Raw genomic sequence first — 13347 nt, 5'->3', positions numbered from 1 at the left:
TTTTACCCAACATGGGTGGCAGCATAATCTTCGGATCGGTCCACCATCTCTTTCGACATAGGCATAGTGTCGGTCTATGGACTCTACTGTTGCCGAATTGTCGGTCTTTTATCTTTCAGTTTATCAGACTACTGGTATTTGGATGTGTGCATCTTAATTATGCAGAGGCTGGGTGATACTCTTAATGCTTTGTATCACTTTGATGCTACATTTTAAGATAATAAAAACGTCCTTTGTCAAAAAATTGCTTCACAAGATATTTGTACGAAATGTTCGAGCACGTTCATGAGGGGTCTTGATTTCTTGCAGGCCGAAGCAATGTGGTTTTTTCGCAAAGAAAGGAAAAGAAGAAGCAATGTGGTTTATATCATGCTCCGTGCCTCTCTGTTGCCATTGCCACTTTATGCTAAAAACATGTCACTCCTATTTTAGAGAGAAGAGTGTCATTAACCACCTCACTAAAACAAATTTGGCAATGCCACATTTCTTTTACGCCATACAGCTCGAGCATGCTCTAGAAATAATCGCTTGCCGGCCGAAGCAATATTGGAAATCGATCTTGCTCTCTACATCAGCCGGCCTCTCTTGATGAATGCTTTGTCTGGCTCAGGAATTGGTCGCAATAATTATCAAGGATGCTCTAGAAAAGTTAGTAGCTAGGAAGGTTAGTTCTGTCGGAGTAATAATTATCAAGGATGTATACGACATAGACCCACCATTCATTTATCGATTTGGACTGAAGAACACCGTATGTTTCATCTCTGTTTCGGGGAATAATACCCATACGCATATGTATGATTGGAGTATGTGTGTGTGTAGCGTGCCGGGCGAGAGGTATCAAAGTTGTCAAGAATTCATGAATTAATTGACTTTGCCTAATCGCATGATTAACGTTAACCTAGTACTGCACTCCTTACGCATGATGAACGACACTTGCAAGCCAAGGTTTAGTCTAATCTGCGAGTGGACATCTCGATCTAGTCTCTAGATCATGCCATCATGACTAGGTAGCTAGCATCGACTCGAAGTACGTACGATCGTTTGTACGAACGTATACGTCCGTGTGATCGACACGATCGATTGAGCTCACGACAAGGAAATTAATAGCGCGTCATGAATCCCATTCCCATGTGTATGATTCAAATTAGGCCGCTGACGGATGATCTCGCACAACGCTTGGTGTGCACAAGCAAGCAAGCAAGCAAGCGTGCGACGATCGAGCGGTGGACAGCACGCGCCGCGCTTGGATCGGTTCTCCTTGCTTCCACACCACCCCCAGACCCGCGGAGAACCGATCCCGTCCCTCCATCCCGTCCCATCCGTCGACCCCAACCGTGCAAACGCTCGCCACATCTGCACGCGCGCGCGCACCGTCTTCCTGATCCTCCCTTGCCTTCCGGACAAACACAACTCCCGCGCCCACGCAACCCAAGGAGTGACACCCCGTATCCCTCGTCCATGGCGGCCGGATGATGCATTCCACGCATATATATACGCACGCTATCAGGTATCTGTCACGTACCAGGTCAAGAACTCAAGAACAACGCCTCACATCCAGCATAGCATTGCATTGCATTGATCCAGTGTGTTGTAGTAGCTGCCTGCTCGATCTTGGACACCGGTCGATGGACGGCGGCGGTGTCAGCTCCGACATTAGCCGGTCTGTGCGGGTGCTCATCGAGGGCCAGCCGAGCGCGGCGGGGGGGTTCTCCGCCACGCCGTTCGAGCCGCAGCTGTCGGATGACTCGCCCCCGCGCTCCAGCCTCGAGGGCGGCGGGTCGGCCAGCCTCGACGCGGCGGCCGCCTCGTGCAGCGAGCGAGTCGACGGCGGTGGGGCGGCGGCGGAGGGGCCCGAGCGGAGGCTCACGCTGCTGGCGCTGCGGCTGGCGATCCTGGAGAAGGCGGCCAGCGGGCTGGGCGCGCTGGGGTTCATCTGGGCCACCGTCGTCCTCCTCGGCGGCTTCGCCATCACCCTCGGCAAGGACGACTTCTGGTCCGTCACCATCATCCTCCTCATCGAGGGCGCACGCATCTTCAGCCGCAGCCACGAGCTCGAGTGGCAGCACCAGGCCACCTGGTCGCTCTCCGCTGCCGGCCGCTCCAGCTTCCGCCTCGTCGCCCGCTCCTTCCGCTTCGTCTTCGGCCTCGACGGCCGCGGCGGCAGCCCCAAGAATATGGATGCCTCGTCGTCTAAATGGAGCTGGAGATTGAAGAGTTGGGGCTTCCTGTCGAGGCACGTCGGGAGGGCCTTCTACTGGCTGCAGCTAGCGTCCGCCACGGCCTGCGTCACGCTGTCGGCGGTGCGGCTCGTCAGGCAGGACTTCGGCGAAGCGGAGGACGCGCGGACTAACCGGCGATCGGCGCTGGACATCTTCTACGGGCTCGCGCTGGCGGAGGCGCTTCTCTTCCTCGCGGAGAAGGCGGTGTGGGAGTGGGAGGTGAGCCACGGCCGTCTGCTCGAGCGCGTCGCGAGCGAGTGCCACCTCGCTGGCGCACCGGGGCTCCTCGCCATCCGCCGCTTCTTCTACGACGCATACTCTCGGTGCGTCGACGGGAGCATATTCGACGGCCTCCGCATGGACCTCGTCTCCTTCGCCGAGGAGCTCCTCGTGGAGGGCTCGCACGACGAGCAGCGGATCGGCGTCGGCATCCTCGTCAACGTCGCCGGGAGCCCGCGGCTCGGTGACGCGGCGCTGCATCGGGTCGGCACGTCAGCGGCAGTCATGGAGCGGTTGGTGGAGATGCTCGGCTGGAAGGGCGCGGCGGAGGCCGGGGCGAGAGCGTCCGCGGCACTCGTCGTGTCCAAGCTCGCCAGCAAGAAGCGGAACGCGCTCAGGGTCGCCGGCGTTCCAGGCGCCATCGAGTCCGTGTCGTCGCTGCTCTATGCCGCGGACGAGGAGTGCAACCTACTCGGCCTCCTCATCATCAAGAGGCTCGCACAAGACCACGACAACTGCAGCAAAATCGGCAACGCCCGGGGCCTCCTCGACAAGATCATCGACTTCTCCAGCATCGGCGCAGCCGGCGCACCATCCACGGTTATCACCCAATCGCGCGCTAAAGCAGTGAAGCGGTCGCTGCAGGTGATCAGGATGCTCGCCGACACGACCGGGAGCACAGGGAGACAGCTGCGGCGAGAGGTGGCGGAGATCGTGTTCACGGTCAGCAACATCCGCGCCGTGCTGCAGCACGCCACCAGCCACCTGGAGCTGCAGCGCCTCAGCGCCGAGGTGCTCACCCGGCTAGCCATGGACAAGGACGCGCGTGAGAAGATCGGCGGCACCGGCAGTGTCATCTCGCTCCTCCTCGCCATGTTCTTCCGGCAAGGCATCACTGACGAGGGTGACGCCGTGCGCGTCGAGGCCGGCGAGGCGCTCGCTATGCTGGCGCTCGACAGCCCGCACAACTGCGAGAGGATACTCAACGCCGCCCCCGCCGTTGTCGACCGCCTCGTGGAGGCGCTGAGTGACAACGCCGTCGGGGTCGGCGCGGCAAGGATCCTCACCAACCTGTGCGCGTACACCGGCGGCGAGCGGTTCCCGGAGGTTCGCGCCGTCACGTCCGGCGCCGCCACGGTGCTGCGCAACATCATGGCCAAGAAGTCGAAGCTGCTGGAGGTGTCGCTGGGCCTCGCGGCGCAGGCAATGAGGCTCATGGGGCCTCATGAGCTGGCCCGCCACCTCGCCCGCGCCGGCGTCAGCGAGGTGGACCTGGTGAACAGGCTGGTGCACGTGCTGACGAGGTACAGCAGCCCTTCGATCAAGGTGCCGCGGATCAGACGGTTCACGGTGGAGTTCCTGATCGGGATGCTGAGGATGGACTCGTCGTTCGCGGAGCTGATGGCGGCGGCGGGGATGGGGCGGGAGCTGCGGCGCGTGGCGGAGACGACGTCGGAGCTGGAGTGCTTCCACGTGTTCTCCGGCAGCGCCGGGGTGAGCCGGCACGCGGTGAGCCTCTGCGCGCTCGTCAGCGAGGCACGGGAGCTCATGGACATGGACTTCCGCAGCCAGTAGCCGAACTCCACGTGTGTTATCCGTTGCGTATGTATCAACGTGAGCTGAAGACCAAGATTGTCGTGTGTGCATATTTCGTTTGCCAAAATTCACACCGATTGATGATTATAAATTTGGAACTGGCTATGTCTGAGTAAGAAAGAAGAAAAAAAAACTGAAAAATAAGAATGTGCACAAATCCCAATGTAAGATCTCACGAATATAGTATCGACTGAGATATAACTAAATACAAGTCGACTGAGTTTTAGGAAGACTGCTATAAATTTGAAACCGGCTACGTCTCAGGCGACTTTTTTTAGGTCGGCCACTTTTTCTTTACTCCACCGTGTAGCCTCATATTCTGTCTTGTAGATTAGAGAAAAATGTCCTAATAGATTTATGTGGAAAGTTAAGACCCCAGAGTTAAACAGTGCCCCCAAGCAATGCCTATTTCTGCCCTTCACCCAAACAAGTTGTGGTGCAATGACAAGCTGCAACGGCAGGGCTGGAGCAATGGCTATTTCTATCCTCTCTGCCTCGGGAGCTTAGAGTGCTCGGGGCACCTGTCCTGGCACTGCCCGATCGCCAAGCAGGTGTGGGAAGCTGTCGCCACCTGGGTTGGCTGCCGAGCTGTGAACCCGGCCACTTGGGGGCACCTCGACAAGGCAACTGACATCGTTGAAGTGATCGTTGTTGCAACACCTGGAGATGAACGGAAGGGAATCAAGTCTATCATTATGCTTGTGCTTTGGCAACTATGTCTTGAGCGCAACAATTGCATTTTTCGGGCTAAGCATGCGCTGGTCAGAGACGTGGTGGCCTCAAGCCACCGAGCCATTGAGCTATGGCGCCAGGCAGGAGCACACTGCCTATAGCTGCATTTTGCTGAACCACCAACAGGGATCGGCTAATGTAATTTTTAGTTTTTCTGGACTACACGATCTTAGGATCTACCCCATGTATTTGCTCTTTCCGTTGCTTTCTGCTTAATATATGAACGCCAGCAGCGCTGGATCTTTCAAAAAATACAATGCCCCCAAGCTAGATACATGTGGAGTGTGGTGAGTTATAGTGTAGGGACACCTTGTGATTTCTCCGACCTAGACAATTGCTTTAATGTTTGGCTTCGAGAGATTCGCTTAGAAAAAAAAAGAATGGTTTTTTATTTATCATTTGTGTCATTAGTTGTGTCCCACTACTCAGTTTTGCCATTAGGAATTTCAACTGCTAAAAGATGCCATCGCCTCGTTAGACACATGCTAAAAAATGCCGCTGGGCACCATTACTGTCAGCTCAAATCTCGTTTGCCATGTTATAATGACATAAATACTTATGGACCAACATGTTAGCTCTCCCTCTATCTCAGTACAATAAAGCGTGGGTCCCACTTAATCCTAACAGCATTCTTATTTTCTCGTAAATTATTCGCTTGCTTACTCCTGACAAGTGAGGGCACACTTGTCATTGTGAGATAAAGAGAACTGACATGTGGGTCTAGGGGTATTTTTGTCATATAAAATGGTTAACGGGTTTGTCGTGACAATAACAATGTCTAATGGTATTTTTGAGGAAACATCTGACGAAACGATGGCATTTTTTAGATATCTAGTGGCATTTTTGAGCAAGCATCTCACAAAACGTTAGTATTTTTGAGCAGTTGTAACTTCTAATGGAAAAATTGGGTAGTGGGACACAATTAGTGGCATAAATGATAAAAACAGAAGAATCAATGGTAGGAGTATTATTTTATCATATTTAACTCATATTATGTTGATCAAATTATCAATCTAGAGATAAACGTGAGCCTTAGAGCAGTCATGCACGATATGCGACACCACCTCATTTAGTAATTTTAAATTAACTCATTTAAATTAAAATAAGTGTACCTTTCAAAAATTTCAATTACAATGTATTCATATTCTAGCAATCATTCAGCACTAGCACATGTTCCATATGTAATTGCTAATATAGAAATTTGTCACTGTACTATGATGAAAAGTGGGTATATACTGCATGAAAGAAAACCTTATTATATGACAAAAATGACGCTAGCTAACAACCTAAAAAGGAAAGCATGCAAAAAAATAATCCTGCTGGCTATGGGCTTCGAACCCACACGCACAATATGCAATTGTTAATATAGAAATGTTTCTACACACCGTGATTAAAAGTTGGGTATATATTGCAAAAAAAATCTCATTAGGTGACAAAAAAAGACAACCAAGAAAAACAAAAAACACACATAAAAACAAGGGGAAAAAACAGACAACGGGTAACGGGCTTCAAGCCCAATAAGAAAATTGACTCACCCCAAACAAGGGCAAGTCGAAAATTCAGCTCAAGCCATGAAAACAACACAAGGGAAAAATAAAGTGAATCTTAACAAAATAATCAATTGTATTGTTTTATCATTTTTAACTGATATCATGTTGATCAAATTATCGATCTAGAGATAAGCAGGGGCCTTACAGCAATCATACATGATATGCCACACCACCTCATTTAGTAATTTTATATCAATCCTTTTAAATTAAAATAGGGGTACCTTTCAAAACTTTCAATTACAACTTATTTATATTCTAGTAATCATTCAACACTAGCACATGTTCCATACTAATTGCTAATATAGATACGTTTCATTGCACTGTGATGAAAAATTGGGTATATACGGCATGGAAAAAACTTATTATATGACACAAATGGCGCTAGCTAACCAATCAAAAAGAAAAGCATGCAAAAAAAAAATCCTGCTGGCTGTGGGGTTCGAATCCAGCAGGCCAGAAAACCTTATTATATATAACAAAAATACCGCTAGCTACCACTCAGAAGCAAAAGGTGCAAAATAATCCTGCTGGCTGTGGGGTTCGAACCCACGCGCACTTATGTGCAGAAGATCTTAAGTCTTCCCCCTTAACCACTCGGGCAAACCAGCTCAATTGATTATTTTTTAAACTGCAAATCTATATGTACTAAAAGTATCACACGTTCTTTCGAACTACATAATATAGACCACAGCCTTTTCTTCTAGATATAATTTAGTTCGTCGTGTGTCACGATAGATCATACCCTTTTCTTCTAGTTCTAGTTCATCGTGTGTCACAACAGATCATCTAGGTCATCGTGTGTGCCTCAAGGCTCAAGCGAGCAAGTCACATGTTATGTGTACTTCCCTCGTACTACTCCCTACATTCTAAAAAAAACCGAATAAAGTCTTTGACCATAAATTAGATGGATAGTATATATAATTGTAACAATTATACCACTAAAACTGCTTTTCAATATGAAATCAACTATATAACTTTTATCACATATAATCATATAAAGTTGGTCTAAATATGTGGTACGAGTTAAATTTTAGGGTGTGTGCGCGTCTTATTCGTTGGAATGGAGGGAGTAGTTAGTGAGGGGCTAGAAAGATGCTACAAATTGTTAGGGCAACTCCAATGCGAATGGACAAACGACCTCATCGTCTTCAGTAATGCAAAGTTAGATCCTGATCTCCGCCTCCAATTGTCGTCCGTCTCCACCTCCCTTCCTCCTCCCCTCCCCTCCAGATCCGATCTCCTCCGCCTCTTGTCCGCCTCCCCTCCCCTCCCCTCTGCCTCCCCTCCCGCCGCCGCCGGATCTCGGCTGGACAAAGCCCGTGCGGGGGGATGATGGCGGCGGCGGGGCGTCCCCCCGTCGCGGCTTGGAGGCGTGGCTGTGACGGTGGATCTTGAGCGGGCTCCTCGGGACAACGTGTGTGTGGCCATGGCGTCGGTCACGCAACGATGTGACCTCCTCTAGCTTTGGCTGTTTTCACCGTTGGTCCAAAGGGATCTGGTCGGTGGGTGTTGCCTCGCGGTGGCTTCCCGGCGGCTGATGAACTGGAGGAGGGGATCGTGGCCTAGTTGCTGAAGTGGGTGAGGACGCCATCGCCGTCGGCGGCACCCATGGGTGTCGTTTTCCTCGTTGGAGGCGATGGTGGGGCATCCCTTGCTCCATTGTTTCAGGGGGAAACCTCAGACCTGGACGAGGCTACCATTGACGGTGTCGCCTGTGAGCGTCGTAGCCCTCGTTGGAGGCATTGAGGGGCCTCCTGGATCGGATGATGGCACCGTATTCATCGTCACCCCCGTGGGGGCATCATCTTTGGAGACATTCATCGGCTGGACGGACATGTGGACGGCTTGGTGGTTGGGCGTCGATAGGTGGTGGAGCGGTGCTTCATCCTACACATCGATGGCGGTGGATCTCGGCGGCGTGGCGCGGTGGAGACTCGGCGTCCGATGGGGTGGCGATGGACTCGCGCAGGAGGACGACGCTGTCTGGCGTCGTGGTGGTGTCAATGGCAAAGAGGCCTGACAAGGTCGATGCGTCAGTATCTGATCTGAGGATGGATCGATGGATGAAGGAGGTGACGACCCTTGCAGCGTGCACATGTGGTGCCCACTAAAAATGCGTCGGACCAGTTTGTAACCCAGTCCAAGTATTGTGGCTTGGATGGGTCATCCAACATTAGATGTTAGGTGTTGGCGCGATGTTTGTTTGGTATTAGGCTCAGACATTCGGCACCCCTTCATCACGGGGATAGGAGTAGCGACAGGTGTTGCCAAGATGGTGGCTTCAGACTTACTAATGTATTACCTTATAAGGACTTTGTGAATAATTAATAAAATGGCTGCATGCATCGCCCAGATGCAGAGGCCGGGGGTACATTGTTCTTTTCAAAAAAACTGCAACACGGATTAAAAAATGGATGGCATCAAATGTTTGTGGATACATCGGATCGTGTTCGCGGATAGCAGTTGAATTGTCGGCCATGCAATCACAGGTATCAATTGGCCAACCCATTTCAGATGATTCAAACACAAGTATGGACAAAATGTCAGCTAAACGAGACAAACTTGAAGCAAGTTTCATATATTACAACCAAACGAATGAAATTTAACAAAGTTGAAACTAAATTTAACCTAAATTAAACAAAATTAGACGAGATACCAGATAGTGACCTTGACCTTGTAGGCATGGTCTCCTTGGCCACAGGGACCTTCTCGTCGTCCAAGCCGCCGTCCGCACGCCCATCTTTGTCGTCGTCGTTGTCATCGCACCAATTCGAACGCTCGCCAGACGTTCTTCCGGTAGCGGTTGGGATGAAGGCGGGAGATTTGGATGATGGCGGCGTGCCCTGACTTCACCAATGTCACTTTGAGGAGCTGGTTGTTGCACCAGCGCCGATGGCAGGTGACCGACTTGATGGTCGTCTTAGACCGATCGAGGGCCCAAGCCTCCTTGAGTGTCGGTTCCCTGAGCACCTAGGCTGAGACGAGCTGGCTCTTCGTGAACGCAACCCTATGCATAGTCTCTGCCTCAGCTTTGCTTTCTATGTCGAGATGGATTTAAGATAGTTTTAGAGTCGAATGAAGTAATTGTGTCGAGATATGATAGTTTATAGGTAAAAGCTATGAGTGCAGAGGCTTGTTCCTCTATTCGCTTCCGGATTTCTGCAATAAGTCAGTAAAACAAATTTATGCTAGTATTAATAGTGATGCAAGTGTTTGGCACTCTCGATTATGTCATGTTAAATTTAGTTTAATGTCTTGGCTATCCAATATGAGTTTAATTCTGAATTTCACGGTTGCCAAAGATTCTAAGTGGCATAGTTGTGTGCAATCGAAGCAACCTCGAAAGCCTCACATGGCTGTCGATGAGAGAAACTTGGCACCTCTATAACTCATACATTCTGATCTATGTGAGATGAATGGTGTGTTAACAGAAGATGAAAAGAGATATTTCATGACGTCGATTGATGATGCGACTAGATTTTGCTATGTTTATTTGTTGCAAACTAAAGATGAAGCTTTAGACAACTTCAAAATCTATGAAGTTGAAGTTGGAAATCAACTAGAGAGAAAGATTAAGCGTCTTAGGTCAGATCATGGTGGAGAGTATTTTCCCATATTATTTGATGAATTTTATGAGGAACACAGTATTATTCCAGAGAGGACACCTCCCTATTCATCCAATCGAACGGGGTCACCGAGAGGAAAAACAACACACTGATTGACTTGGTGAATGCCATGTTAGACACTGCTAGTTTATCGAAGGCATGGTGGGGAGGCTATATTGACTTCATGTCATGTCATGAATAGAGTTCTTAACAAGAATAAAGAGAAAACCCCTTATGAGGAGTGGGTTGAGAGAAAACCATCACTTTCTTATTTGCGCACTTGGGGATGCTTGGCGAAGGTCAATATTCATATCCCTAAGGAATGCAAACTTGGATCAAAGATAGTGGATTGTGTCTTTCTAGGCTATGCTCAGCGGAGCATTGCATATAGATTTTTAGTAGTTAAATCTGAGCTACTTGATATGCATGTTGATACTATAATGGAATTTTGTGATGCAATTTTTTTAGAATATATTTCCTATGAAAGATATGCATAGCATTGCTAGATTTTCTTCTGAGATAAATAATGAATCTAGTATATCTGATGAGTATTTGGAACAATCACCTGAGGAAGTCCTTGAGAATGATAACAATGAAGCTCCTGCGAGGAGCAAGAGACAAAGGATTGCAAAATCTTTTGGTAACCATTTCATTGTATACCTTGTGGATGACACTCCCAAGTATATTGTAGAAGCATATGCATCTCCAAATGTAGATGACTGGAAAGAAGCCGCTCATAATGAGATAGACTCACTTCTTTCTAATGGAACTTGGGAGCTAACATAACGACCATATGATTGTAAACCCGTGGGCCATAAGTGGGTGTTCAAAATGAAGCTAAAGGCCCAATGGTACTATTGAGAAGTACAAGGCGTGCCTTGTGGCCAAGGGCAATGATACGTTTCCAACGTCTCTATAATTTTTTTGTTCCATGCTATTATAGTATCAATCTTGGATGTTTTATATGCAACTATATGTCATTATATATCATTTTTTGGGACTAACCTATTAACTTAGTGCCAAGTGTCACTTGTTGTTTTTTGCCTATTTTTGGTTTTCCAGAATATCAATATCAAATGAAGTCCAATTGCCATGAAAATTTTTGGAGATTTTTTCCTAGACATAAGAGACCCTGGAAGCATCGGGAGAGGCCAGAAAATGAAGGAGCAACCCACTGAAGGAAATATGCCCTAGAGGCAATAATAAAGTTATTATTTATTTCCTTATATCATGATAAATGTTTATTATTCATGCTAGAATTGTATTAAACGGAAACATAATACATGTGTGAATACATAGACAAACAAAGTGTCACTAGTATGCCTCTATTTGACTAGCTCGTTGATCAAAGATGGTTATGTTTCCTAACCATAGACATGAGTTGTCATTTGATTAACGGGATCACATCATTAGGAGAATGATGTGATTGACTTGACCCATTCCGTTAGCATAGCACTTGATCGTTTAGTTTGTTGCTATTGCTTCCTTCATGACTTATACATGTTCCTATGACTATGAGATTATGCAACTCCCGTTTACCGGAAGAACACTTTGTGTGCCACCAAACATCACAACGTAACTGGGTGATTATAAAGGTGCTCTACAGGTGTCTCCAAAGGTACTTGTTGGGTTGGCGTATTTCGAGATTAGGATTTGTCACTCCGATTGTCGGAGAGGTATCTCTGGGCCCACTCGGTAATGCACATCACTATAAGCCTTGCAAGCATTGCAACTAATGAGTGAGTTGCGGGATGATGTATTACGGAACGAGTAAAGAGACTTGCCGGTAACGAGATTGAACTAGGTATTGAGATACCGACGATCGAATCTCGGGCAAGTAACATACCGATGACAAAGGGAACAACGTATGTTGTTATGCGGTCTGACCGATAAAGATCTTCGTAGAATATGTAGGAGCCAATATGGGCATCCAGGTCCCGCTATTGGTTATTGACAAGAGATGTGTCTCGGTCATGTCTACATAGTTCTCGAACCCGTAGGGTCCGCACGCTTAACGTTCGTTGGGGATATAGTACTATGAGTTATGTATGTTGGTGACCGAATGTTGTTCGGAGTTTTGGATGAGATCACAGATATGACGAGGAACTCCGGAATGGTCCAGAAGTAAAGATTGATATGTGGATAGTAGTGTTTGATCTCTGGAAGGGTTCCGGAATTCACCGGAAGGGGTTCCGGATGTTTCCCGAAATGTTTGGGCACGAGAACACTTTATCTGGGCCAAAGGGGAAAGCCCACGAGGCTTTTGGAAAGTGCAAAAGGAAGTTTTGCGGAGACCAGAGGCTAGACGCCAGGAACCCTGGCGTCTAGGGGGTAGATGCCGGGAACCCTGGCGTCTAGCCCTGGAGTCCGAGAAGGACTCTTGCCTTTCGAATGAAACCGACTTTGAGGAGGCTTTTACTCCAAGTTTCGACCCCAGGGCTCAACATATAAATAGAGGGGTAAGGCTAGCACCAAAGACACATCAAGAAACACCAAGCCGTGTGCCGGCAACCCCGTCTCCTCTAGTTTATCCTCCGTCATAGTTTTCGTAGTGCTTAGGCGAAGCCCTGCGAAGATTGTTCTTCAGCAACACCGTCACCACGCCGTCGTGCTGCCGGAACTCATCTACTACTTCGCTCCTCTTGCTGGATCGAGAAGGCGAGGACGTCACCGAGCCGAATGTGTGCAAAACTCGGAGGTGTCGTGCTTTCGGTGCTTGGATCGGTCGGATCGTGAAGACATACGACTACATCAACCACGTTGATATAACACTTCCGCTTACGGTCTACGGGGGTACGTAGACAACACTCTCCCCTCTCGTTGCTATGCATCACCATGATCTTGCGTGTGCGTAGGAAATTTTTGAAATTACTACGTTCCCCAACAGTGGTATCAGAGCCTAGGTTTTACGCGTTGATGTTGTGCACGAGTAGAACACAAGTGAGTTGTGGGTGATATAAGTCATACTGCTTACCAGCATGTCATACTTTGGTTCGGCGGTATTGTTGGATGAAGCGGACCGGACCGACATTACGCGTACGCTTACGCGAGACTGGTTCTACCGATGTGCTTTGCACACAGGTGGCTGGCGGGTGTCAGTTTCTCCAACTTTAGTTGAACCAAGTGTGGCTACGCCCGGTCCTTGCGAAGGTTAAAACAACACCAACTTGACAAACTATCATTGTGGTTTTGATGCGTAGGTAAGAACGGTTCTTGCTTAAGCCCGTAGCAGCCACGTAAAACTTGCAACAACAAAGTAGAGGACGTCTAACTTGTTTTTGCAGGGCATGTTGTGATGTGATATGGTCAAGACATGATGCTAAATTTTATTGTATGAGATGATCATGTTTTGTAACCGAGTTATCGGCAACTGGCAGGAGCCATATGGTTGTCGCTTTATTGTATGCAATGCAATCGCCCTGTAAT

General features: G+C 48.5%; 1 protein-coding gene and 1 non-coding gene across 2 annotated transcripts; one reads left to right on the top strand and one right to left on the bottom strand.

Annotated features, from left to right (window-relative positions):
• The first annotated feature begins 1454 nt into the window (after positions 1-1454).
• LOC125508278 (uncharacterized) lies at positions 1455-4127 on the top strand. Its single transcript, XM_048672937.2, has one exon. The coding sequence runs from the start codon at positions 1470-1472 to the stop codon at positions 4011-4013; it is 2544 nt and encodes an 847-aa protein (XP_048528894.2). The 5' UTR covers positions 1455-1469; the 3' UTR covers positions 4014-4127.
• Positions 4128-6841: 2714 nt separating this feature from the next.
• Positions 6842-6924, bottom strand: TRNAL-UAA (transfer RNA leucine (anticodon UAA)). Its single transcript has one exon. It is a non-coding gene; the product is annotated as a tRNA-Leu (tRNA).
• Between the last annotated feature and the right edge of the window lie 6423 nt (positions 6925-13347).

Source organism: Triticum urartu, chromosome 5A (assembly GCF_056163025.1).
Source record: "Triticum urartu cultivar PI428250 chromosome 5A, HENAU_Tu73, whole genome shotgun sequence".
Lineage (NCBI taxonomy): Eukaryota > Viridiplantae > Streptophyta > Magnoliopsida > Poales > Poaceae > Triticum > Triticum urartu.
The sequence above is the reverse complement of the archived record's forward strand: the minus strand, read 5'-3'. Positions and strand labels throughout refer to the sequence as shown.

Bases quoted from the DNA above. Each gene is read 5' to 3' on its own strand.
- LOC125508278 (XM_048672937.2), top strand. From the start codon at position 1,470: ATGATGCATTCCACGCATATATATACGCACGCTATCAGGTATCTGTCA.